Source organism: Emiliania huxleyi, assembly GCF_000372725.1.
Source record: "Emiliania huxleyi CCMP1516 chromosome Unknown EMIHUscaffold_14, whole genome shotgun sequence".
Taxonomy (NCBI): domain Eukaryota; phylum Haptophyta; order Isochrysidales; family Noelaerhabdaceae; genus Emiliania; species Emiliania huxleyi.
The window spans coordinates 941,504-965,794 of record NW_005201192.1 but is presented as its reverse complement, the minus strand read 5'-3'; the positions used below and the strand labels follow the sequence as shown (position 1 = coordinate 965,794).

Sequence of the window (24,291 nt, the reverse complement as noted above, 5' to 3'; positions counted from 1 at the left end):
TGCGCCTAGATTGTAGACATATGGGGCTGGAGCGCCGACCCGAGACGACGGGGCGGGGGGGGGGGGGTTCATAGAGCCGTATCTGAATCTCGGAAGGGTATGGGAGATCTTTTCCACTGCTCAAACAGAATCATTATATATCAGCAACAACTCGGGCGTAGCAGTGTTCGAGATACACAGATGTGTGCGAGAGCGTTTCTAGACACTGACAGTGGCCTCGTCGCCTTCGTCGCACGCCTCTGCCAATGCTCGCTGGGTGGAGGAAGAAAAAAGACGTTGCTGCCGCGCTCTGCTCAGCGCGCTGCTCCCCGCGCTGGATGGCTCCTTTCGACCCGGCGACAGAGCACCCATGAGCGAAGCGATTGGGTTGGCGACCAGCACATCCTCCGATTGCGAGCTCGGCACTGTCAGCGGCGGCGGCGCCGCCGCATCGACCCGCACCGTCCAGGGAGGCGAGGGGTCGGCACTCGAGTGCGGACGCGAGCCCGAGCCCTTCTCCTCGCCCGCCACGGCTATCGTGCCATCCGAGTCGCCCGAGGCGGGCGCGGCCGGCGGCGGCTTGGTCACCGAATCGCCACTCGCCTCACGTGCGAACGAGCTGACACGGCGCGACGGGCTCTGGCTGAGCGCCGCCGCGGGCGACGAGTGGCGGCCAGATGTGATGAGCCAGACGCCGAGAATAGCGAGCACCACACCGCTCAGAAACATGGCCAGCTGCGCGCCTCGGACGGTTTCAAACTCGTTGAAGACGAGTGCGCCGCCGACGATGGACATGAGCATGAAAGTGCAGTAATAGACGGGCACCGTCTCCGAGTTGCCAAAGAACTGCATCGCCTTGTTGAGGTAGTAGGCGGACCAGACTGCGGTGACGATGATCACGACGAGCAGCAGCCAGAAGAACCAGTGCGCGAGGGTCTGAGAGCATGGCGGCCGCAGCACGTCGTCGACGCAATGCTCGGCGGCGCAGTCACTTGCCGCCTGCACGAGCGACGGGTGAAGTCAGGTGTGTGACGGGCGAGGCCGAGGGCTAGCTCACGTGCGCTAGAACGGTGGCGAGCGGCGGGGTGCGGGGCCGGCAGGCCACCTGGGTGACAAGGGAGGAGAAGCCACGGCATGCGACCACCGTCATCGAGGAGATGACAGAGCACAGCGTCAGCCAGACGAGGATGTGCCGCTCTGCATACCTGCAGAGGCCGATTCGCGGCGGTGAGGCGGTGCCGTGCGGGGGGGCGGCGGCGGCGGCGGCGGCGGCAGTGGCGGTGGCGGCAGCGGCGGCGGCGGCGGCGCGAGGAGTGTGCCGATGAGCGTCAGCGCGCCTCGGCTCGACAAAGATGACGAGGACGGCGATGACAACCACGAGCGCGCTGAGGTAGACGTACGCGCGTGGCGCGAGGAACACCTCTGCGGAGAGCATGACCTGCACCGTCAGTTCCTTTTCTGTTTCCGGAACGCCGAAGATGATGAGCACGACTCCAGCGACGACGCCGCAGATGCCTCCGAGGTCGCGCTTGCGGCCTTGCTCCTTGAGGCAGCAGACTGCAATAATCTGATTGACGACGACCCCAACGGAGCCGACAGACGCCACAACAGCCGCGGGCGCCAGCCCGTAGGCCAACATGTTGCCGACCTCCCCCAGAGCGTTGAGCGTGATACCCACCCACCAGAGAGGCAGACGAATGAACGCTTTCGATGGCCTCCCGGTCTGGCGGTCCGCGTTTCGATTGTGCGCGATCTTTTGCGTGTTGAGAGAGATTGCGATGATGACATCAGCGATGACGGAGAGTATCACGCCGGCCCAGAAGGTGTGTGGCACTGAGTCGTCCGAGCTAGAGACGGTGTCGAGCTCGCCCGACGACGACTCGTTGTGAAACAGGCATGCAAACTCCAGACCGTTGACTCGAAACTGAGCCATCTTGTGGCTTCTATCGACGTCTCGAGGTGGTTATCCTTGGTCCCCTTGAGTCGGGAGGGCGACCGCACTCCGGCAGGAGCCTGCGTTGGTGGCGGCAAGGAGCCCGCACTTCGGATGGGCTAAAGTAAAAAGAAAAACAATTCACGGACTGGACCTGAGCAACGAAAGAACTTGGCGGCAAATGATCGCAGTGGGCGTCAGAAGAGTCGTCCTTGCGCGAGGAGAGCTCGATAAACTCGAGGGCCCAAAATATGCCGCGAGCAGGGCAGAGTTGCCCCGAAAGGCGGGAGAAGCCGCGAGAGCAAGGGATCGGCAGGCGGCGGCGGCGTCGCAGGATGAGGCAGTGCAGACGAGAGCGACGCGACAGAGGAGGAAGCGACAGGAGGGAGGACGACGAGAGTTGGGGCGACCGCGAGGTGGCATGAAGGTTGCAGCGAGAATCGGCGAGGGACTGCGAAGGGAGATAGAAAGAGGCAGACGCCCAAGGGTTAGGGTGGGCGACGGCTAGCACCACACTCCTCTCCTTAAAATCCCTGTGTGGTGGCGGCGTGCCCGCGTGCCGTCCTCCCATCCCTCCCTTGGGTTGTCTGTTTTCTTTCTTTCTTTTCACCTTTTTTGTTTGTTTGCTGAAGTAGACAGCTGTACGCTTATCTCTCTTCTTCTAGACTGTGGAGCTGTTACGCAAAAACACAACCCCGGAGGCAGCCCGGAGGGCCCCGCTATTTTTTAGGAGCCACGACAAGAAATCTAGGGCTCCTGCCCGAGAAGGTCGCGGGACCTGCGCAGAGCTCGCTCTGCGTGATGCCGCTCGAGCTTGGGCGTGCGCGCAAGCAAACAACTGGGAAGTTCACAGCTGAGCTTACCCCGAGAACTCCGTTCTCACCCATTATGGGAGTATTGGCCGGGCGCGATGGAGCCAACGTCGCGCTGCTACGCCGTCAAGATCTCGCTCTGGGGTGAGCACCGACCCGCGCGGGTGCGCGAGGGCCTTCGCTGGCTGACTGAGCTTGTGCTGCCGTCGGTAACGGCGGCGGCCGCCTTCCACCGGCACACACAAGCAGGTCACCCGTCGGCCTCACACGACGCCCTTGTGCTCCTCGGCGGGACCTACTCGTCCAACCGAACAGAGGCCCAGCTGGACGCCGCCGCGCTCACGTGGCCGAGCGGTGCTGCGCACGTCTTCAGGAGCGGCGCGGCCGCGGCGGCGGGGGCGCGGCAGCTACTCCTGCAGCGGCGCCGGTGTGGGTGGATCACATTCGTGCGGCTCGACGCCGACGACATGCTGACGCAGGCCGCCTTCCGACAGATTGAGCGGTCGGCGCCGTCCCTCCCGCGAGGCGACGTGCTGCTTCACGGCGCGCACCGCGTCGATCGCATCACGCTCTTCAGCGAGCCCGGCCGTGTGGGTGGCGTCGTAGGGAGCGGACTGCTGCACTGCGCGTGGGACGACGGCGGAGGCTCCTTCCAGCTGTCGCAGGGCCAGTCCGTCTCGCTGGAGGCGAGCCTGTGGCGCTCGCTCGGCGCGCCGTACGAGGTGCACGGCCACCACGTCCACCTGCAGAAGATCTGGCGGCAGAGGTTGCTGCCGCTCAACGAGCAGCTGCGGCGCGCGGCGCCGCCGCGGCCGCCCCACCGAGTGCGCACGGCGACGCTGGAGCGCGCCGCCATCTACCTCAAGACCTTTTTGTCGGGCTCCTTCGTCAAGGAGAGGCTCGCACGCGGGAGCCAGCCGCAGCGGGCGCTGCGCCGCGCCGCCGCCGGCTGCGACAGAGCGCTCGTGGAGGCGAGGGTCGGCGCAGCCAACGCGGCGCTCCTCTTCCGCGTCCGCCCGCCGGCTCTGACCGGGGCGGACGCGAGGCAGGTCACGGTGCTGATGGGCAGGTTGTGACGGGAGGAGCGTCGCGCTCGCTCGCTCGGCGGCTTCGGCGTGTCTTACTGTATGTTCATATTGGTGGGAAGATGTGGGAGAGAGAATTTTACAACGAAACTCCCTCGCACAACACTGGGCACGGGACTGGCGCGCACTGGCACTAACACAGGTACACCACTGGGAGAGAGAAGTAGGAGAGAAAAGAGCGCGCGAAGTTACCTGTTACGAATCTCGAATGCGAGAGGCTTGGTTCGCTGTCTTCAAATTTTCTCTCCCACACATGGTGGCCAAATGCCATGCTGGTTGCTGCATGCACAGCCACCTCTCTCACAGATCCGATGGAGATCCTCTCGAGACTCGACTCGTCTTATCTCTTAAACAAAAATTGAAGAGGATTCCCCAGGTAGCCGACTGAGGGAGGGTGTAGAGGATGTAGAGTGTAGAGCGCTGTAGAGCTGTAGAGCTGTAGAGCGCTGTAGAGCTGTAGAGCTCTACATCCGCCGCGGGACGAAGCGCCTGCGTTGTAGAGCGATGTAGAGGCGCTCTACAACGTGAAATCTCTACAACAAACTCTAGATCAAAAGCGGCGAACGAGGACGGTCGCTCTCCGACATGAGGCGCGTTGCACTTGCCAGTGCTGCCCTGGCCTTCTGTCTGCCCGCCCAATGGGTGGCAGGTGCCTCTGCTGCTGTGGCATGCCTCACGGCTGCGACTGGCCGGCGCCTCGGCGCGTCAGCTCGGCTCGGCGTAGCGATCGTGGCCAGCGCAACTCGCCTGGACTCAACGCTCAGCCAGGAGCTCCCGCACGCGCTGGCGCGAGGCATGGCGCATGCAACGCGCAGCAATGCTCGCCTCGCCTCGCGCAAATGCGACCGTCCTCGCAGCCGACAGTCCACCGCCTGCTACAGAAGCACTGCGACGAATGCGGCACCGGCGACGCATGGCAGGCTGGTCATGACGCAGTTATAGGGTGTTGTGTGCCGTCAGAGTGACTCTCTGTGTGTCAGGGATAGTCAGGGCCGTCCATCAGAGCTCCAGTAAGCTCGGAGACACCCCATTAGCGCGGCTCGACCTCTTTGAGTCACTGCCTTCCCGCGGTTTTGCTGTAGAGCCTCTACAACAAACTCTACAACAAAATCGCGCTCTACATCGCTCTACAACGCAGGCGCTTCGTCCCGCGGCGGATGTAGAGCTCTACAGCTCTACAGCGCTCTACAGCTCTACAGCTCTACTGTGTGCGCTCTACACTCTACATCCTCTACACCCTCCCTCAGCCGAGCAAAAAGAATTCGGCGGTTAGTGGTGCACTAACCTCCGAGAAACCCTTCGGGTCGCTCCTCATCGCAAACCCTGTCAGCAGAGTCCTCCTACGGGAATGTACGTAAGAGCTGCGCGTCTCGCGTCCCGGTGCTCCGCTGCGCTGCGGACCGCGTCCGCTCTGACGTGGGACTTGGCGACTTCTCTCTCTCCCTGCAACGCGCGCACTTTAAGACCCACTTTGACTTTCCCCGCCGGCTCTCTCTCCGTCTCTCCTCTCTAGGGCGCTGCTGAAAGTTACGAGCGGGATAAAGCCGTATCGGTCACAGCGTTCCGTGGGGCGTGGCCCGTGGCGAGGCCAATAGAGTGACCTTGATGATTTCGCGGACCTGGGAGAGTTCTTCAAGCACGCTTAACAACGGTCTTGCTCTTTGGAGTTTCCCATACCCCCCTCCGTGCCATGGGCAATGTGCAGTGGTGGATCAACCTGTACGCGCGCACCCGCACATGGATCGTGGCCGAGGACGAGGACGGCGTCGAGTTTTGCTTGGGTCACGTGCGTCAGTTCCACGGCACGGACTCGACCGCCGTGCCGGCCGACGACGCCAACGGCGGCCTTGCGGGCACGGACGTGCAGGGCGCCGCGCTGCGCGCGGCGGGTGAGTGGTGCAGGTCGTTCCTCCGTAGCTCTACGCCGCTCACGTCGCCGGTGCTGTCTCTAGGCGTCCCGCGCGGTGTGGTGCTCAACAGCATCACGCTCGGCCCGCCAGGCAACGGCCACACGAACACCGTCGTGACGTCGTGGACGGCGGGCGACTCGTACCGTATGCTCATCCAGTGAGCGGTAGGAGAGGGGGGTGGGGGGGGGGGGGGGGGCACTTGCACCGGCAGTGCACCGTGTGCTCATACGTACTCTACGCAGTGACGTGGCTCAGCAAGACGAGAGGAAGGATGGGTGCCGAGGCGTCGCCTAGCCCCAGCGGAGCCTGTCTATGTCGGGACGGTCGTCAGTGCCGGGCCATTTGGAGCTCTGGCAAAAACCCAGCGTTTCTTGTTTCTCTCCTCTCATCGCCTCACTAGGTCCAGAGCGGCAGCGGGCCCGAATTCTCTTTCAGCCTGCCGGCACCAAAAAGAAACACGGAAGGCATCGCGAAGCTGCCCAGGCGTCTTGATGCTCTAGTTTCTTGTTTCGCTGCCTCTCGTGCCTCAGAGGTCCAGGCGCCTAGAGCATAAAATAAGAAAATGCCGCGCAAGACAGCTACGACCCTGCTCTGGCGCTTGTAGCTTCCCGTGCCTACATGTAGACCTTCGGTATCAAAAAGAAATACGGAAGACCTCGCGTGCCAGGTGGCGTTTATTTTTGCTTGGCCTTGGGCGGGCCTCATGATGAAATTCTTCCAAAACCCTGGCCGGCCCCTGCGGTGCCCCTACCTACCTAACCTACCTACCTACTTATTTGTGACATGGGAGGCCAAAACAAAAACTCTCTGGGAGGCCACTCTCAAGCCCTACAAGCATCAGATCACCCATTTGGGGAGGGTTGACATCGTGATTTCCGCCGAAAATTTCTTTTTCTGCTGTGAAAATTCCAGCTTGAAGAGAGGGAAAAACCCGACGGGAGGGCCAGACCTACCCTACCTACCCGGTCATGATACCCGAAAGGGCAAAAATAAACGCCACCTGCGCGTGCCGTGCTTCAGAGGTCTAGGCCCTAGGGGGCCTCAGCGCACGCACGCCATGCGATTGCTCCCACGCCGCGCGCTGCGCTGGCCTGCCGCGCGCGCTCTCTCTCCTCTCTGAGGCGCCGGGGAAGTCGCCGCCGCGTCCATCGGGTCATTTCGCCGCGCCCGCCCTGCTCGCAGGAGTTCGGCGCAGGGCGGCAGCAGCGATGGGTCGGCGCCCCTTCAAGGCGCGCGCGCCGCACGTCGCAGCCCCTTCGTATCGCTTCAGACGCGCCGCACGCGCGCCGGGCTCTCCAAAGGGCCCGACCGGGCCCAGCCGTGAACATGGGAGATGGCGACGTCCACGTCCACCCATGAGTCCGCCGCTCCCTCTGCCTGCAGTGCTATCGGTACCAGAAGAACAAGCCGTACCCAAAGTCGCGCTTCAACCGCGGCGTCCCTGGTGAGAGGGACCCCTCCCCCCGCCTCGCTGCCGCCGGGACGTCGCGCCTGGGGCATTGGGACTCTGCCCCGCTCCCGCTGTGCGAGAGCCAACCCCGCCCGCCCCGCCGCGCGCGCGCGCGCAGACCCGAAAATTCGCATCTACGACGCGGGCAAGAAGAAGTACCCCGTTGACATCTTCCCGTTCGCCGCGCACATGGTGTCTGTGGAGAAGGAGCAGCTCTCTTCCGAGGCGCTCGAGGCGGCGCGTGTGGCGTGCAACAAGTACATGGTGAAGAACGCGGGCAAGGAGTCCTTCCACCTGCGTATCCGTGTGCACCCGTGGCACGTGCTCCGCATCAATAAGATGCTTTCGTGCGCCGGCGCGGATCGGTTGCAGACGGGCATGCGCGGCGCGTTCGGCAAGACGTACGGCACGGTTGCGCGCGTCGAGATTGGGCAGATCCTGCTCTCGGTGCGCGCCCGCGACGTGCACAAGCCGCAGGTGCTCGAGTCGCTCCGCCGCGCAAAGTACAAGTTCCCCGGCCGGCAGCGCCTCTGCGTCTCCAACAACTGGGGCTTCACGAAGCTGCCTCGCGAGCGGTACGAGGCGCTGCAGGCCGAGGGCCGCCTCGTCAAGGACGGTATCAACGTGAAGGTGCTCGCGCCGAAGGGGCCGCTCGACTCCCGCACGCTGTCAAAGCTGCCGCTCTCCATGCTCGGCGACTGAATGCGCCGAACGACTAGCGGGCGATGGCGTATAGCCGAGAGAGTGGATAGGACGGTTCTGGCGCGACGCACATCATGTTATGTGCGTCTTTTTGAGTCTTGCGTAGTACCACCCATTGAAAAACCATAAACCCACAGTAGATGAATGTCCCTTACTTAGCATACCAAACCTCTATATTGCAATAGTCTCCGCCGCCCGCCCCGCGCTTGCCCCGTCGCCGTCCGCCGCGGTCCCCGCGACATGCGATAGACAACCGCGGGGCCTGGGGCGGGCGGGGGCAGAGAGCTCGGGGCCGGCGGGCCCGGCCGGCGGTTCGCGGCGCGGCGCGCACACGCCTTATTAATTTTCCCTCTCTCGCCCCACGGCAGCGGCCCGCGCCCGGTGCAGCCACACAGCCCACACACATATGTCAGTGATATGTGTGATCGGTATTGTGCGAGAGAGCGCGGTTGCGGCCGCGGCGCCCGCTCGCATGCTACAGCGCACACTCTCTCTCAGGCACACGCGCAGCTGCCCCCTCTCGCGTGTGCTCTGTCCGGGTCCCGTCCCGCTCTTAGATCTCTATCTCCCACAAGCCACATGTGTCCCACCCGCTCGCGCGCCGCGGTGCTCACAGCTCGACGCGCCCGGCATTGTTGTGCAGCACGAGGGACCGGTAGATGCCGCCCTCGCGGTCCACGAGCTCGTCGTGCGGCCCCTCCTCCACCACCCGCCCGCCGCTCACCACCGCGATCTTGTCGGCGTTGCGGATCGTGCTCAGCCGGTGCGCAATCACGATGGTCGTGCGGCGCTGCGCGCGTAGCAGCTCGTCGAGCGCGGCCTGCACGATGCGCTCCGACTCGGCGTCGAGCGCCGACGTCGCCTCGTCGAGCACCAGGATCGGCGGGTCGCGCACCAGCGCGCGCGCGATGGCGATCCGCTGCTTCTGCCCGCCCGACAGCTGCACGCCCTTGTCGCCAACCTCGGTCGCGTAGCCGTCCGGCATCGCCGACACAAAGGCGTGCGCGTTGGCCTGGCGCGCCGCAACCTCGACCGCCGCCGCCGCCGCCTCGCCGCCGCCCTCGCCGCCGCCCTCGCCGGCCGCCGCCGCGCCGAGGCCGATGTTGTACGCGATCGTACCGTTGAAGAGCACCGGCTCCTGGCTCACCAGCCCGATCTGCGAGCGCAGCCACCGGACAGACAGCGAGCGCACGTCGGCGCCGTCGAGCACGACGCGGCCGCCGTCGACGTCGTACCACCGCTCGAGCAGCGCGACGAGGGTCGACTTCCCGCACCCCGACGGGCCGGCGAGCGCGACCGTGGCGCCCGGCTCGATCGTGAGCGAGAGGCCCTGATACACCTGCACGTCGCGCCGCGCCGGGTACGCGAAACTCACCTCGACGAGCTCGATCCGGCCGGCGGCGCGCCCCGACGGCGGCACGGCGCCCGTGCCGGCGAGGGCGTCGATGGCCGACAGCGTCGAGACCAGCTTGTACACGCGCCGTGCCGCCTGCATGGCCTCGGCGCGGTCCGAGACGTCCCGCGAGACCGTGGCGAAGCCAAAGGCCATGAAGATGAGGACGAGGAGGCAGCTCATGATGTCGGAGAAGCTGATCAAGTCGGCGTCAAAGAAGAGCGCGCCCACAACGTACTGGAAGGCGGCGGCGAAAAGGATAGTACCGGCGGCCGTGCCGCTCCCCACGCCCAGGGCGACGCCTACAGACGGGTCCCACGCGTGCGCCCTGACGCCCATCGCGCGGAGGCGTGTCGCTCGCGACGAGCTAGCACCCTTGAGGACGTCCTGCTTGTACGGCAGCGACAGCTCGGCGGTGAAAGCATCGACGGCGCGCGCCTCGAGCCCAAAAGCGGCGATGGTGCGCAGCTGCAGCAGCGTTTCCGAGGCGACCGACGCAGCCCGCACGAGGGAAGCGTTGGCTCGCTCTGCGTACCTGCCCACCACCTTAGCCTGGACGGCGACGGGCAGCACGATGGCAGGAATGACGCCAAAGATGCAGAGAGTAAGGCGCCAGGAAGCGTCGAAGGAGATGTAGAGCCCCGCGATGAGAACCGCGATCTGCCCCGCGAGAGCAGTGGGTCAGGTCTGGCGGGGGAAGAGGGGGAGGGGGCGGTGCGAACCTGCGAGACTGCGAGCCCGGCGCGCTCACCCGTCAGCGCCTTGAGGAGGTGGCAGTCGGCAGCGAGCTGATTGGCGAGGGCGCCCGCGGTGTGCTCCTATGGACACCACCGCGAGCGCGTCATGGGCGTGCGCCCCGGCGCCGCAGCGCCAAACGCCGAATGCGCTCACCGTGGACGAGTCGAAAAAAGCAATCGGCTGCCGCAGGATCGATTCAAAGGCGGCGAGGCGGATGCGGCGCACCATCCGCTCGGTGATGACGGAGAAGGAGACCTGCCGGCAAACGGGCGTCGACGTGGGTGTGATGCGGCGGCGCGGCGAGCTGGGCGAGAGAGCCGGAGGCGCAAACGCCCGCCTGGCGGAGGCCGGCTCCTAGCGACTGCGCAGCTCCCATACCGAGAAAGACGAGCGCCTGTCGCCGAATGCTCAGAGTTATGGCCGAGGCTAGGCTCGCCGCGACGTCCCGATGCAGCAAGGGGCACGCGCCCACAACAACGCGTCGCGCCGCATCTCGTCGACGTCGACGTTGTAGAAAACGACTATGAAGCGCGCCATGAGAAACCCGACGGCGGGCATCGCGAGGCCAGTGATGGCGGCGCCGACCAGGCCCGTCAGGTAAAAGCCGAGCTCCGGCTTGGTCTGCCGCCACAACCAGCTGCGCGCCTCCTTGCTCAGCTTTGCGGCGGCCGCCTTGTCGCGCTTGCCCCCGTCCTCGCCCCCCTTGCGCGGCATCCCAGCCGCCCGCTTGCCGCGCCGCCACCGCCGTGCCCGCCCGCCGCCGATCGACGGCTCGATCTGAGCGGCGTCGGCGGCGTCGTCGAAATCAGCGGCGAGGTCGACGGCGCCAATCACGTCGGCAGCACCAACCGCAGCCCCCGTGGCAACCTCAGCGGCCGCCTCCGCAAACTGGACTGCGCGCGCGATCACACCGGGCTCAGCAGCCTCCTCCGCCTCTGACTCGGCCGAGCCGCTGGTGGTCGGCCGGCGCCGACGCGGAGAGGCGGGCGCCCGGGGCGGTGATGGTGGCCTAGCGCCGCTGTCAGCGCCGAGCTGAGCCTGCACGAGGGACCGGTAGATGCCGCCCTCGCGGTCCACGAGCTCGTCGTGCGGCCCCTCCTCCACCACCCGCCCGCCGCTCACCACCGCGATCTTGTCGGCGTTGCGGATCGTGCTCAGCCGGTGCGCAATCACGATGGTCGTGCGGCGCTGCGCGCGTAGCAGCTCGTCGAGCGCGGCCTGCACGATGCGCTCCGACTCGGCGTCGAGCGCCGACGTCGCCTCGTCGAGCACCAGGATCGGCGGGTCGCGCACCAGCGCGCGCGCGATGGCGATCCGCTGCTTCTGCCCGCCCGACAGCTGCACGCCCTTGTCGCCAACCTCGGTCGCGTAGCCGTCCGGCATCGCCGACACAAAGGCGTGCGCGTTGGCCTGGCGCGCCGCAACCTCGACCGCCGCCGCCGCCGCCTCGCCGCCGCCCTCGCCGCCGCCCTCGCCGGCCGCCGCCGCGCCGAGGCCGATGTTGTACGCGATCGTACCGTTGAAGAGCACCGGCTCCTGGCTCACCAGCCCGATCTGCGAGCGCAGCCACCGGACAGACAGCGAGCGCACGTCGGCGCCGTCGAGCACGACGCGGCCGCCGTCGACGTCGTACCACCGCTCGAGCAGCGCGACGAGGGTCGACTTCCCGCACCCCGACGGGCCGGCGAGCGCGACCGTGGCGCCCGGCTCGATCGTGAGCGAGAGGCCCTGGTACACCTGCACGTCGCGCCGCGCCGGGTACGCGAAGCTCACCTCGACGAGCTCGATCCGGCCGGCGGCGCGCCCCGACGGCGGCACGGCGCCCGTGCCGGCGAGGGCGTCGGTGGGGTCGGGCGGCGCGTCGATCACGTCGAGGATGGCGGCGGCTGCCGTGCGGGCAGCGGCGAGGGTGGCGAGGGAGGGGAGCGCCTGGAGCAGCCCGAGAAAGCCAAACAGGACGCTGAGGAATGCGGTCATGATATCGCCGCCCGTCTCGCAACGGCCCCCGTCCGGATCTTGCAGCTCGCCGCTCTCCGAGACGAAGCGGCAATATTCGTGCGCCTCCATGTCGTCGCTCACCAGCTTTGATCCGAACCAGAGCGCCGACCCAAACATCAAAAACATGATTGGCGCGATCGTCGCCTCCAGCGCCGCCTTGGCACGGCCGAGCCGCTTGCCTTGCGCGGCTGCCGCGGTCGCCAGCTCGGCGTATCGTGCGAGGAAGCGCCGCTGCAGGCCGTACGCCTGGACAGTGCGGACGGCAGAGACCGCCTCCAGCGGCGTCGAGGTGGCCTGGTCGAGCAGCAGCGCCGACTCGGCTGTAGCGCGCGAGTAGGCGCCGCTCGCGCACTTGACGCAGAGGGCGAGCAGGGGCACGGCTGCCGTCGAGACCAGCGCGAGCTGCCAGCTGAAGTAGAGGGCGCAGGCAAGGCCGGTGACGAAGGCTACGAGACGCTGGAGAAGCTGCGCCAGGTCGTCGCCCAGGCCCGCCTGCACCGCGGTGGTCTTCTCGAGCACAGACGAGGCTAGCCCGCCCGCATCCGCGCCGTCGAAAAAGGAGAGGGGGCGGCGGGCGAGCGCCGCAAAGTACGCGGCGCGCATGCGGAGGCTCTGCCTCGCCGCGACCGCGGTGAAGCACGCCGTCTGGATGGATATGGTGATGAGCTGCTGGACGCCGAGGGCCGCGTACATGCCTGCGAGGAAGAAGATCTGTCTCTGAACCTCACTTTTGTCGGTAAGGTTGAACGAGTCGAGGAGCTGTCCAAAGACGACGAGCTGCAGCGGCTGGTTTGCTCCAGAGACAACCACAGCGGAAACGCCCGCCACCATCTGCCAGCGATCTGTCTTTGAGGCGAAGCGGTAGAGCTGCCGCAGGCTCGCATTGCGCTGCCACTTCGGCGCGCCGCTGCCTTTGCTGTCGCTGCCTTGGCCTTTGCTTGGGAGGTGGGCAGCGTTGCACATGCTTTTCGGCTGAGAAGTCGGTCGGGAGATGCAGCTGGTAGCGGCCACGAAATGGCCATAATGAAAGAAGAAAAAGCCGAGTGCCACGCACACCTCTGCAGGCCGGCTACGCGCACATTATGTTGCACACTACGTAATCGACGAGAAATCCCTATCATTGAAAGTAGCAACCGGGTCGCGCCACACGCTCTCCGAATGGGATTTTCTGCCCTGCCCCTGTCACGGCCCCGCCTGCCTCCCGGAGGCCCGCCCGGCCATGCAATCCGCCGCCGGACCGCCCGGCGGGTCCAACCCGAAGCGGGCGACCGGCCGTTCGCACCGCTCGGCCGACGGGGCAAGCCCCGCGGCCCTCGATCGCTCGCCCCGGGACGTGGCCCGACCGGCCCACGCGCACGGCCTGGCCTCTACCGCCACTTTCGGCGGCGCAATTTGCGCCTTCATCGCTCTCTGGATCGTCCTGGCACCCATCGGACTCCTCCCGACGGTCGGCGGCGCCCACTCCGTGCACTTTGAGTCAGACTCGCTCTTCGGCAGGCACGCTCTTCGGCAAAAAGTCGCCGCCGGCTGTCCACGCCGAGCCAGCCAATTGCCGGCTCGCACGGCAGCCTCTTCCTCTCGACCAGCCTCAACTTCGACACGGTCATCATTTTGTCGCTGCGTGCTCGTTGCGAGCCGGGCGGCGGTCAAAGTTTGCCCAGACGAGCGCCAGGCGATAGTCCCGTCTCTGTTCGCCCTGTGCATGTCAGGCCAGGCTGCAGCGGGGCACGACCATCGTGCTGCCCTGTTGCAGCCTGACGTTTCCCACTGTGCACAGCCGCCAGAGCACCACCACCGCCCGGCATCGTGTCACGGCGAGCTTCTTCTGCGCCCGCTTGCGAGGCTCTCGCGCTGGCACACTTTGGCCATCTGCTGCTCGCGTTCGGCGTGAGGAGGCAGCGTTGCCGGCACAGTCGAGCTGGAGTATCCGCTTCTTGATGCTTCTGCGGTCAAGCTTGACCTTATGTGACATGATATGCCACAATACTGCATGCTCTCACCCCTCAAACTGTCGAATTTTTGTTTAGTACTGGTGACCCGACACCGGTGGCCCGATAGTACGGCTCTACCGTGTGCCTTTCTTCAAACGAACAGGCTTCGAGGTTCGACAATCGCTAAAAGCTGCTTTTGGGGCACCGCTGCGACTCCATTGGGGATGCCTGAGGCCACCCCAAGCACTCCCCAAGCCTTACGTGGACGAATTCAACCCTACTATTTGTTCGTCTACCCACATTAGCAACTTCGTGCTCATGTCAACGCCACGCAAACGCTAGCCCATTCAACCCCGCCCCCATTGGGGGCGGGGCCCTTCAAGGGCCTAACTCTAGTACACAATCATATCACGGAGGCGAGGCGCGGCGGACTCCTTGCTGCTCCGCTGCTGCCGGTCGCTTTCCTGTTTTGTGGGTTGGCGCCAGCTCTTGTCGATGGGCACCCTCGCCCGGCTCCTCTACGGCGCCCACTTCACCGCAGACCAGGTCACCTTGCAGGTCGAGACGCGGGAGCAGGTGCCGTCCGCCGTGACCTTGAGCCTCGAGCAGGTCGCGTGCTGGGGCGTGCGCGTGGACGGGATGCAGACAGCGGTGTCTGCACAGCAGCAGCCGCCTCGCTACAGCCTTGCTATCGCCGACGGTGGCTTCCACTGCTCTATTGGCCGCGTCGACGTGAATCGCGGCCCGGCTGCTGACGGCGCATTGCGTGTGCGGCTCAGCGACAAGGCAGTCGGCGCCCTCGGCCAGCTCGCTGCGCTCACGCCGCTCAGTGGTATGAGGGTAGCGGCCGAGAAGCTCACGGCCGATTTCGTGCTGGCGCTCTCCCCCCGTGGTTCGAGCGGCCTGCCCGCCGGCATCAAGCTCGAACGGTCCGAAGTCGGAGCTGCGCTGACAGTAAACATCGCGTCTCTCGGCCCTCTCTCGGGCGTGGCAGGTTTGGCGACGCAGCTGCTCTCGCAGACGCTCAGCTCGCTGATTAAGGACGAGCTTGCGCTGATCATCACGCTTGACCTTGGCCCCGCACTCGCACGATTCGAAGAGTCCCAAGTCGCAGCGCTGGCCGCCCGCCCGCTCGCGAGGGCAGAGCCACCGGGCGGTTTTATTTGGACGGAGCTCGGCCGTGACAGCGTCGGTGGCGATAACGCCGCCGCGGCCACCCTCTCCTGGCTCAACTCGACGCTATCCAACGCCTCCCTCGGCGCCGAGGCCGCCTCCCGTGTGGCGCGGGTGAGTCGCTTCCGAGACTCTTCCGAGAGGCACTCGGCAGCTTGGCTCCCATTTCCAGTCCGCCTCCGCCTCCCTCGCCGACACCCTCTCCCTCTCCGCCCCTCCTCCGCACGCGCCCTTTGCTTCCCACGTCGCGCAGGCTGTCGCCGTGCTCACGATGCAGCCGCCGCCCGCCCTCAACGCCACCGAGCCACCAGACGAGCTGTTTGTGCCGGTTGCGCTCCTGCCGGCGCTCCCGACCCTCGAGCTCGGCGGGCTGGGGATGGCCGACGTCGAGCTGACCGCTCTCTCCGTGGCCGGCCTAGACTCTGTCGAGGCGCTGTCCCTCACGCTGGAGGGGGAGCGCTCCATCCTCGCCTCCGCCACTCTCGGTCCGCTCTCGCTGCGAGCCCGCGCATGGCTGACAGTCACGCCGCCGATGCCGACCGACCGCCAGTGGCGAGGCGAGGTAGACGCGTGTGACTGCGGTTGGACGAGCAGGTGGGCTTGCCCCACCGCATCGCCGCAGGAAGGGCAGCAGGTCGCGGAGAACGACGGCACAGCCTGCTTCGCCTATTGCTGCCGCCCACCGGGCCTCGACCAGGAGGTGGAGATCGAAGCCAGCCTGGAGGGCGCGCACGCGGAGGCGATCCTCGCGCTGGACCCGAGCGCGCAGGCCCTCGCAGTCACCAGCCTCCAGACAGCGGCGGCGCGGCCCGAGTGCGCCCTAGCCGCTCTCGGCGTCGCCCCTCGCCACGTCTCGCTGGCAGCCTCACCTGCGCGTTTGCGGCTCCGTTATGCCGCCGTGCCCAGTGACGGCGGCGACGTGCTCGGTTCGGCGGTACTAGCCGCCACCAGCCACGCCTTGGACTTCGCTATTGGCTCCTCCGCCCCTGGCGCGATCAAGGACGCCCTCGACGCTTTTGTCAGCGGCTTGGCGCTCGAGGCGCTCGAGGCATTCATCACACGCGCCGACCACGAAACCTGTGCCACCTCATCCCCGCCGGCCTCTCTGGCCGATGGCGGCGACGGCGGTGCGGGCACCAAGGCGAGCGGGCTATGGCGCTCGCAGGGCGGTGCGGGCGGCCGCGAGGGTGCCGGGGAAGACGACACGGGTACTGGTCGCCGCCACACGGTTGGGGGGCGGGCGGCTCTCGTGCAAGCCGGCTCTGGCTGGGCGAATGAGACCGAGCGGCAGGCAGCGTTCGCGGCCGCCACCACCGTCGCGGACGACAGCGCGGCGACCGAGGCAGCCCGCGCCAACTTGGCGCTGCGCGCGCTCGGCGTGGACGAGTTGGCCGTGGGCGAGATTGCTTCGCTCTCGCTGGTTGCGCCGCTCGCGACGCCAGCGCCCCTCCAGCTCGGCCTTTCCGACCTCCGGCTATCGGGCGTCGCAGCCGCCTCGGAGCTCTCCTTTCTTGCGGCGGAGTGCGAGGCCAGCGACGGTGTCGACCCGTTCAGCGGTGGTACCGCGCTCTACGCTACAAAGGCGCGTGCTGCAGTGGCCACCAGCGAGCCGCTCTCGCTCTCGATGGCATTGAGCATCTCGCTCCTGGGTCAAAGCAAGGGGCGAACCGAGGCCAACTGCATGGCTCGTTGTGCTGTGAGCGCGACGTGGTTGCTATAGGTCGGACGGTGGGCTGGACGGTCAACCTGACGGCCGCTGCGGTCACTGCTGAGGCCGTGCAGCAGCTACGGCTCGCGGCCGGCGCGCTCGGCGCCCTCTCGATCGCCGACCTCGCCTCACCCTGCGTGCTGACACCCCTGCGCGGAGCGCGCCTCGATGCACTTGATGGCGGCGCCTCGAGGTGTGCGGTCTCTGCCCATGTATCACCCTTGTGGTCGCAGCAGCCTCGACAACCCTCCCGGAGTCTTGCCGGATACACGAGAGACACCAAGAAAGACATGAGAGGGGTAGAGAGCCGAAGGTAGAGACGCTGAGACGAGCTCTCCCTCTCCCCCTAGCTTTGAGCTTGCGATCGCCCCCATCAACGGCACCGAGCCCGCCGTGCTGACGGCTGGCTTTCTCGGCTCCCTGCTGTCCGCGGTCCTGCCGGGCACCCTCGGCGCGCTCAATGAGGCGCTTGCCTCGACCGTCGACGCGGCGCATGAGGCCTGCGCGGCGCCTAGGGTGGGGGTGCCTCCCGCTGCCGCAACCACCACCACCGGCACCGGTATGAGCGGGCTCGAGACGCTGCTCTCGTGCACTGTCTACGGGGCCGCCTACGGCATCAGCGCCCTCGTGATCGGCGGTCACCTCGCCTGTCCGCGCTTCTGCTGCGTCCCGCGGCGCGGAGCGGCGGCGGATGGTGGCGCCTTCCCCATCGCGTCGCACTACCCCCGTTCGCTGACGTGGCCGCTCTCGCTCTTGCTCGTGTTGAACCTCCTCCTCTTCTCGTATGCCAACGCGCCCGTGCTCGATGGCGCCATGGTGCGTGCGACGGTCTCGGTGGCGGGGGCACCGCTGCCGCCGCTCGACGTGTTTGGCATTGGGCTCCCCTCCTCGGTGACGCGCCTCTGGTGGACCGTCTGCGTTGCTGCGTAGCATGGCACAGCCTCCATCGATCGCGGTAGGTGATCCGCTTCTGGCAGACGGGCGGGATGGGCTACCTCATCTCGGCCCTCATCGTGGTCTTCTCGGGCGCGCCCGACCAGCGCCCTAGCTCCGAAGCTCGGCAACCACGTCCGTGACGTGCCGCTGCGCAACCTTCCGTGTGTGTAGGCATTTGGCCTGCCGTGAAGCTCTCGACTACGCTCTTTTGCTTGTGGGCACCGCCTTGTGTTCTCCCGGCGGGGAGGCGGGGCGCCCTGCTCGGCTTCTTTGAGAAGATGGGCAAGTGGTCAAACGTCGATTCGTTGATGATCTTCATTCTGATGGCGGCGATGCAGATGGACTTCACGTTACCGCCCGCTCCCGAACCGGGCGCGCTCCCGTTGGCGACCGTCTCGGTCGAGGTTATGCCGACAGAGGGCATCACCTATTTCTTCCTCGCTGTCCTCGCCTCCCTGCTCCTCACCGCCCTCGTCTTCCACATGCACAAGACAGTGTGCCTGCCGCCGCAACACCCGTGCGCGCGCCCGCCTCGCGAGGCGACGAGGGCGGGCCAGGGGAAGAGGAAGGCCGCCGTACGGCCTGGCACCGAGGCTGCTGCGCCACCAATCCCAAGCGTCGCGCTCCGCCATCGCTCCGGCGAACGCTTTGGCATCGTGGTGAGCCTGTCACTGATCTTTGCCTTTTGCGCAACGCTCGGCGCCTGCTTCCTCCCCGTATTCCGCCTCTCCAAGGGGGGGCTTCTCGGCGTGGCACTCGGCGGGGAGAGCTCCGACGAGTACTCTGTGATCGAGAGTGGCGTCCAGCTCCGCCACGCCTCGCCATCATCGCCCGACTGGCTGATGGAAGGGTGCCGCCCCGTCTCTCCTCTCGTCTCTTTGGCCTGGCTGAGCCGCCCCGAGCTTCCCTCCAGGTACCGCGTCATCTACTTCCTCGTTATCATGGTCGCCCCTCTTGCCTGGTACTTTGGCTGCTTGCTCGCCTGGTTCGTGCCGCTTTCGCCGTCGTCGCGCCACGCCGCTGGCTTTATGCTCAATGTGCCGCCCCTCCCGCAGCTCCGTCCGCATATACCGCCTGGGCCCTCTCGGCGGCCTCTGAGGCGGCCGGTCAAACTAGGTGTGCTCCTCCCTCGGTGCACTCGAGGTCTACGTGGTTTGCATGATCCTCTCAATCGTGCAGGTGCGGGTTCCTGCAAGCTCCCTCGTCGAACCCCTCCCATCACCCCTTCCGCCCACTAAGCGTGGACCCCCCCCCCCCCCCCCTCGTCCCAGCTCGACGCCATTGCGCAGCAGATCGTGGGGGAAATCTCGCACGGCCTCTGCGACACTGTTGGCGCCGTCGCCGAGGCGCCATTCGAGCGGCCCGAGCCGCCGACCACATGCCGTCGGACCGCGTTTCCAATCATTCAGCCTGTTGAGTAGGCGCATTTTGCTGAGCTGGTCGATCCGCCCACATGCCTCACCCTCTCCGCCGGCATCAGACCCCCCTACTTTCTTCTCACTCTTGCCACCCTCGTCGGTATTCCGGCTGGCTTGGCCGTCGCTTCGAGATTGGATGAGTCGGCGCTCGAGATGCCGCCGCTGGCGTGGGGCACATTTGACGACAGCAGCGCCGAGGATAAGGCCGCCACGCGGAAGTCATCCGCAAGCGAGACACGCGACGGCTCGCGCACGGGAGGCGCGCATCAGCCTTCGACCAATATTGTGTAGCGGACGAGTGGAGCAGCGCAGCGAGGGCACTAGAGTGACGGCTCGCTGCCGCTGAAGTCGCCCATCCTGACGCTGACCGTGGGTTACGGCATGTCTCTGGTGTATTTTGTCTGTGTGTCGTGCATGCAGCATGGCGCCATATGGGTCTACGAGTCACACGCGTACACACGAGTCATATAGAGTGTGTGCATGTTTGTACGCGAGTGTGTGGGCTGTGGCGAGTCACCGTTGCATGTGCATGTGCGGGGGGGCACTCTCGGGCTTTGTGTCTTGGAAAAAAGAAAACTAGAACGAGACGGTCAAAGCAACAAGGCTACGCTTCGCCTTCGGCTACAGAAGGGACCCTGCGGTCTACTGAGACGCATACCGTGACGTAGAAATGTGCCTGTGTTGCGGCTCCACACACGCTACAACTCATTCACCTGCTCGGCGTCCACGAGAGCCCGCCTCTCGCCCTTTTTGTGCTCGGCTGGTGCAGGCAAGATGTCGGATGGGGCAAGCGTGGCCAACGAGCGCACTGCCTGAATGACGTCCTGGAACGTGAGGTCGTGCAGGGCCTGTTCGCTCGCATCGTGCCGCGCTACCGCCGGCCCCACCTGCTGCTGGATGAGCGCGAGCCCATGAACTGCTGACAGGGTTTGCGATGAGGAGCGATCCGAACGTGGTATTCGGGTGATTAGATCACTACCGCCGAAGCGCAAGCGCTTGGAGCAAGGGAACTGCCACGTATGGGTCCCAGACTACTCGAGTAGCACCCCACCTCGCGATTATTAGCAAGTCAGGACACAGAGCTCACACAAATTCACAGTGTTATGGGTTGTGCTTGTGGTCACAGGTGCGGATCGCGGGTGGAGCGCGTGAGGGAGCTTGGATCACTGGTAAGCTCCCTCGTGCCGACGAAAATATTTTTCATTCGCCGCCTTCCAAGGCGAGGCGCATCGTGTTCAAGGCCACGTCCTTCACGTCCTTCGGCTTCTTCGGCTTCCTCGGCAGCGGCGCCTTCGACGGCGAGGGCGCGAGGCCTTGGGCATGGCGCGCCCGTGTCGACAGAATCTGCGCGTGTGCCCAGAATTTGCGCAGCCCCCCTCACATATCTTGTCTAAAGAAAGAAAACGGACGCCCAAGGGAGGGATGGGAGGACGGCACGCCGCCACCACACAGGGATTTTAAGGAGAGGGGTGTGGTGCGCTAGCCGTCGCCCACCCTTGGGCGTCCGCCTCTTCCTATCTCTCTTCGCAGTCTCTCTCCGATTCTCGCTTCAACCTTCGTGCCACATATCTTGTCTATAAATAAATAAATAAATACAACGGACATCCCAAGCTAGGGCTGGGTCGAGGACAGACACGTCCCCACCTTTGCAGGATTTTGCAAAAGCGAGGGGGGAGGGCGCATCTTACATATCTTGTCTGAGGGCTTAGAGGGGACCTCGAATAATTTTATTCGCCGCCTTCCAAGTTGGCCAGGCGCCGCCGTATCGCACAGGCCGTGCCTACGAGCACAGGCCCCCGATGGCGCTCTCCCAGCGGGACTCGGCCAAGCTGGAGCGCGCGGCGCAGTCCAGGGCTGCGGCGGAGGAGCGGGAGGTGGAGCGTCGGCTCAAGGCCGCGCTCCGCACGCCAGTCGACGAGCGCACCGCCGCCGACCTCGCGCTGCTGGAGGCGCGGCCAGAGGAGGCGCGCCGGCTGCAGGCAGCGCAGGAGCGGACTGCAGCGCGCAAGGCGGCCGAGGCGGCGAGCATGGTGGAAACGGAGGACGACGCCGAAGTCCTCCGCGGCAAGATCGACGCGCTGAGCGAGATGCTGGCTGGAGCGCGTCACGTGGTTGTGTACACCGGCGCTGGGATCTCGACTGCCGCCAACATCCCCGACTACCGCGGGCCGCAGGGGATATGGACGCAGCAGAAAAAGGCGCCCGCGGGCAAGGCCGGCTCCCTCTCCAGCGGCTCTCGCGCCGGCGGCGTCGACAAGCTCGGCGTCACGCCAACCGAGGGCCACATGGCGCTCGCTGCCCTCGTGCGCGCCGGTGCGACTCGAAGCCCTCACTCAGTCCCCGCCTTACTCCCACGGCGCCGACGGCCTGCGCAGCAACTTCGCCGCACGTGGCGCCCAACGTTGCCACACGCACCGCTCTTCAAGCTGCCGTTTCATGACCGCGCTATCAGGCCGCGTCGCCGCTGTCGTCTCTCAAAACATCGACGGCCTGCACATGCGCTCGGGGGTGCAGCAGTAGTATAACGTCACTGTAGCAGTGCCGCCTGGCGACAGCTGTAGTCCTGGACTCCTGCAGCCAGCGTCAACTCACATGCCTCGCTTCACGGTGCAACTCACGGTAGTAGGAGTAGCGCGAGCAGCAGCAGCTCCTGCTACGGCAGACCTTCGCGCGCTGTGTGGACAGGTGCCGCCGTCGGCGCTGACGGAGTTGCACGGCAACGTCTTTCGCGAGCGATGCCGCGCGTGTGGCCGCGAGTTTCTGCGTGGTTTCGACGTGACAGAGGCGTCTTCATACCGGCGGCACACCACGATGCGCAAATGTGACGACAGCAGCTGCCGCGCGCCACTGCACGACACAATCGTCTACTTTGGGGAGAAGATCGACGAGGCGCGACGCGCGTACCCGCACATTCGGCGAGCTGCGAGGGTGGGCGTACCTCCTCACCTTTCCCCCGCCTGTCACCGCCAGACGCAGCTCGAGTCGGCGCAAGAGGCCGCGGGTCGCGCCGACGTGTCGCTCTTCGTTGGTTCTTCGCTCAAGGTGCCGCAGCGCGGCAAGAGTCGCACTTGGCGGCAGAGTGCGGACTCCGCTTGGACATGCCCTGCAGGTGCTGCAGCACTACAAGTACATCTGGCAGCAGCCGGGGCGCGGGCGCAAGCGTTTCGCAATCATCAACTTGCAGCCGACTCCGAAGGATCGCGCCGCTGCGCGTCTCCGGGAGGCCGAGAGGAGAGGGAAGCAAGCAAGGAGACGCGATCGTTAGGACCGCGTCGCGGAGCTCGTCGTGCGCGGCCGCGCAGACTACGTGCCCGCTTCCCTCCACTCCGTCCCTTCCCTGCTTCACAGCAGACTTGGACGCGCTCCCTTGCGCGCCCATAGGTGCTGACCCAGCTGGCTGCGCGGCTCGGCGTCGGCATCTCGCCGCCACGGGGTTCGCCGGCGCAGAGGGGCCCTCCCGAACGTCTCTGGACTTCTGCCGTAGGCGTTCCTCCGTACGACGCAACCGCTGATGCCGTGCTCCGCCTCGCGCGCAGAGTGCGTCAACCGAGCCGTTCGGCTTCGGCCGCGTCTCGAAGGCCACCAAGCAAAGCGGCGGCGGCGCCAAGCAAAGCAGCGGCGACGGTGGCGCCAAGCAAAGCGGCGGCGACGATTGCGGCGGCGGCGGCGGTGGCGGTAGCTGAGCCCGCCGCGGTTGCGGTAGAGGATGCGGCGGCCGCCGAGGGCGGCGGTGCAGGTGGGTCAAGTCTTGCGGTGTATTGCTGCCGCTGCGGCGCTGTGCTTGATGACGAGGCGTTTTCTCCTTCATGCTGCTTCTCACCCCATGTCCCCCCCCCTTACGTATCGTTCCCCGCTCTCCCCTCCCCGCAGGAGGGCGTGACCGTTCGGCGCGACTCGACGTGCGGTTTGCGATTCACCGAGATTGATCGAGATGACACGAGGATCCGTCGCAGGCGCGCCGTCGGCGAGTGCGACGTCGCTGGCTGCGAGCATTGGGCGTGCTTGCGGTGCGCGGGAGTCAAGGCCGGGTACAGCGGCGAGTGGGTGTGTGGTTGCGCTCAATGCGGCACGGGTCTGGGCTCTGCAGCACGCCCTCACACGGCGGGTGGTTTGGTTGCGGCGGGAGAGGCGGGTGCAAGGGGGAGTGCAGAGGCGGATTCTGGAGAGGCCAAGGGCCTGGTGGCAGGGAGGGGGGCGGTGGTGATGCGCGATGGCGAGGACCACCGCCGAGGCGCGGAATCGGGCAAAATGGACGCGAGCGGCGAGATGGGGGGAGGCGACAAGGGGGCCATGGCGGAGGCCATGGCGGAGGAGGCACTGCCTCCGAAGAAGAAGATGCGGATGAAGGTGTTGGATGAGGCGACTCCTCACCCACTCGACAGACAGAGAGAGGGAGAGTCGGCCTCGTTCCCTCACGGAGCCCTCCCGCGCCGTAGGCGGGTCCTGTCCCTCGCCGCCCCCCACCGCCGCCGGCGACGACCGCCGCCACCGCCGCCACTCTGCACGCCCCACCGGCGTCGCCGCACCGGTCGCCGCGGCTGCCCGCGTCGCCCGCGGCAGCCTCCCCGTCGCTCCTCAGCGAGCCGCCGCCGCCCGATCGGCCCTCACAGTTCGCGCTGGAAGACGTAGCGCCCGCACAGGCCGTGCCTTTCCACCCGTCCGACGCCCCCGCGCTGGCCATTTCTGCCACAGCGCCCGCAGTTCCTCCCGTCGCTGCCGATCCTGCCGCCGCCCCCCGATCGACAAAGAAGTGCCTCGGCAAGTGCGGATTCTTTGGATCGCCGGCGTTCGACGGGCTCTGCTCCAAATGCCACGCCAAGCGGCTACATGACATGGCGCAGGGGTGGAGCGGTCCACGTGGGCGGGTTTGATTGAGCGACAAATTACTGACCTAGAGCCAGAGAAAACGTGAGACTCGGTGTGTCCTCGCAAAAATGAGCTTTTTGAAAGTCTTTTTACTCAGGACAGGTTTTCCGGTGGGAGGGGGAGGACTACCTCGTCAACGACATCGCACCGGGACCGACACAGTCCCGGGGGGGCAGGCGCTGAAGGCGTACGCCTGCTGTGTGAAGAGGCGGGTGGCATCGGCGGGCCCGCTGTCTGAACACAACTCGGCCTTTGATAT

At 66.1% G+C, this 24,291-nt stretch overlaps 8 protein-coding genes across 8 annotated transcripts; 5 read left to right on the top strand and 3 right to left on the bottom strand.

The window, feature by feature from the left end:
* Nucleotides 1-113: 113 nt before the first annotated feature.
* EMIHUDRAFT_433877 (hypothetical protein) lies at nucleotides 114-2,011 on the bottom strand. The gene is made up of 3 exons (XM_005787917.1): nucleotides 1,317-2,011; nucleotides 1,085-1,184; nucleotides 114-978 (listed from the first exon to the last, which is right to left on the bottom strand). The coding sequence occupies exons 1-3, from the start codon at nucleotides 1,910-1,912 to the stop codon at nucleotides 199-201; spliced, it is 1,476 nt and encodes a 491-aa protein (XP_005787974.1). The 5' UTR covers nucleotides 1,913-2,011; the 3' UTR covers nucleotides 114-198.
* An 811-nt stretch (nucleotides 2,012-2,822) lies between these two features.
* Nucleotides 2,823-3,800, top strand: EMIHUDRAFT_98545 (hypothetical protein; the record flags this gene model as incomplete). The annotated part of the gene is made up of 1 exon (XM_005787916.1): nucleotides 2,823-3,800. The coding sequence occupies one exon, from the start codon at nucleotides 2,823-2,825 to the stop codon at nucleotides 3,798-3,800; it is 978 nt and encodes a 325-aa protein (XP_005787973.1).
* A 594-nt stretch (nucleotides 3,801-4,394) lies between these two features.
* EMIHUDRAFT_201699 (hypothetical protein) lies at nucleotides 4,395-4,972 on the top strand (the record flags this gene model as incomplete). The annotated part of the gene is made up of 2 exons (XM_005787915.1): nucleotides 4,395-4,733; nucleotides 4,892-4,972. 2 exons carry the CDS (start codon nucleotides 4,395-4,397, stop codon nucleotides 4,970-4,972), a joined length of 420 nt encoding a protein of 139 aa, XP_005787972.1.
* A 1,750-nt stretch (nucleotides 4,973-6,722) lies between these two features.
* On the top strand, nucleotides 6,723-8,001 carry EMIHUDRAFT_433874 (hypothetical protein). The gene is made up of 4 exons (XM_005787914.1): nucleotides 6,723-6,741; nucleotides 6,902-6,948; nucleotides 7,103-7,163; nucleotides 7,288-8,001. The coding sequence occupies exons 2-4, from the start codon at nucleotides 6,928-6,930 to the stop codon at nucleotides 7,869-7,871; spliced, it is 666 nt and encodes a 221-aa protein (XP_005787971.1). The 5' UTR covers nucleotides 6,723-6,741; nucleotides 6,902-6,927; the 3' UTR covers nucleotides 7,872-8,001.
* A 235-nt stretch (nucleotides 8,002-8,236) lies between these two features.
* Nucleotides 8,237-12,963, bottom strand: EMIHUDRAFT_426521 (putative ABC transporter; the record flags this gene model as incomplete). Its single annotated transcript, XM_005787913.1, has 7 exons — nucleotides 8,237-9,566; nucleotides 9,639-9,924; nucleotides 9,987-10,079; nucleotides 10,156-10,306; nucleotides 10,445-10,623; nucleotides 10,870-12,024; nucleotides 12,082-12,963. 7 exons carry the CDS (start codon nucleotides 12,961-12,963, stop codon nucleotides 8,482-8,484), a joined length of 3,831 nt encoding a protein of 1,276 aa, XP_005787970.1. The 3' UTR covers nucleotides 8,237-8,481.
* Nucleotides 12,964-13,182: 219 nt separating this feature from the next.
* EMIHUDRAFT_309401 (hypothetical protein) lies at nucleotides 13,183-13,431 on the bottom strand (the record flags this gene model as incomplete). Its single annotated transcript, XM_005787912.1, has 1 exon — nucleotides 13,183-13,431. The coding sequence occupies one exon, from the start codon at nucleotides 13,429-13,431 to the stop codon at nucleotides 13,183-13,185; it is 249 nt and encodes an 82-aa protein (XP_005787969.1).
* A 4,630-nt stretch (nucleotides 13,432-18,061) lies between these two features.
* EMIHUDRAFT_433872 (hypothetical protein) lies at nucleotides 18,062-19,748 on the top strand. The gene is made up of 5 exons (XM_005787911.1): nucleotides 18,062-18,598; nucleotides 18,662-18,785; nucleotides 18,865-18,927; nucleotides 19,020-19,099; nucleotides 19,176-19,748. Exons 1-5 carry the CDS (start codon nucleotides 18,072-18,074, stop codon nucleotides 19,510-19,512), a joined length of 1,131 nt encoding a protein of 376 aa, XP_005787968.1. The 5' UTR covers nucleotides 18,062-18,071; the 3' UTR covers nucleotides 19,513-19,748.
* A 1,169-nt stretch (nucleotides 19,749-20,917) lies between these two features.
* On the top strand, nucleotides 20,918-24,037 carry EMIHUDRAFT_449256 (hypothetical protein; the record flags this gene model as incomplete). The annotated part of the gene is made up of 11 exons (XM_005787910.1): nucleotides 20,918-21,479; nucleotides 21,619-21,674; nucleotides 21,852-22,094; nucleotides 22,137-22,208; nucleotides 22,432-22,473; nucleotides 22,548-22,581; nucleotides 22,651-22,958; nucleotides 23,037-23,053; nucleotides 23,120-23,210; nucleotides 23,295-23,513; nucleotides 23,807-24,037. The coding sequence occupies exons 1-11, from the start codon at nucleotides 20,966-20,968 to the stop codon at nucleotides 24,035-24,037; spliced, it is 1,827 nt and encodes a 608-aa protein (XP_005787967.1). The 5' UTR covers nucleotides 20,918-20,965.
* Nucleotides 24,038-24,291: the final 254 nt, after the last annotated feature.

Bases quoted from the DNA above. Each gene is read 5' to 3' on its own strand.
- EMIHUDRAFT_433877 (XM_005787917.1), bottom strand. From the start codon at position 1,912: ATGGCTCAGTTTCGAGTCAACGGTCTGGAGTTTGCATGCCTGTTTCAC. The intron at 1,185-1,316 runs GCGCGCTGACGC...CGGCCTCTGCAG, and splicing joins GTCATCTTTGTCGAGCCGAG to GTATGCAGAGCGGCACATCC. The intron at 979-1,084 runs GTGGCCTGCCGG...TCGCTCGTGCAG, and splicing joins TCTCCTCCCTTGTCACCCAG to GCGGCAAGTGACTGCGCCGC.
- EMIHUDRAFT_433874 (XM_005787914.1), top strand. From the start codon at position 6,928: ATGGGTCGGCGCCCCTTCAAG. The intron at 6,949-7,102 runs GCGCGCGCGCCG...CTCTGCCTGCAG, and splicing joins TGGGTCGGCGCCCCTTCAAG to TGCTATCGGTACCAGAAGAA. The intron at 7,164-7,287 runs GTGAGAGGGACC...GCGCGCGCGCAG, and splicing joins CTTCAACCGCGGCGTCCCTG to ACCCGAAAATTCGCATCTAC.
- EMIHUDRAFT_433872 (XM_005787911.1), top strand. From the start codon at position 18,072: ATGGCGGCGATGCAGATGGACTTCACGTTACCGCCCGCTCCCGAACCG. The intron at 18,928-19,019 runs GTGCGGGTTCCT...CCCTCGTCCCAG, and splicing joins TGATCCTCTCAATCGTGCAG to CTCGACGCCATTGCGCAGCA. The intron at 19,100-19,175 runs ATTCGAGCGGCC...GAGTAGGCGCAT, and splicing joins GGCGCCGTCGCCGAGGCGCC to TTTGCTGAGCTGGTCGATCC.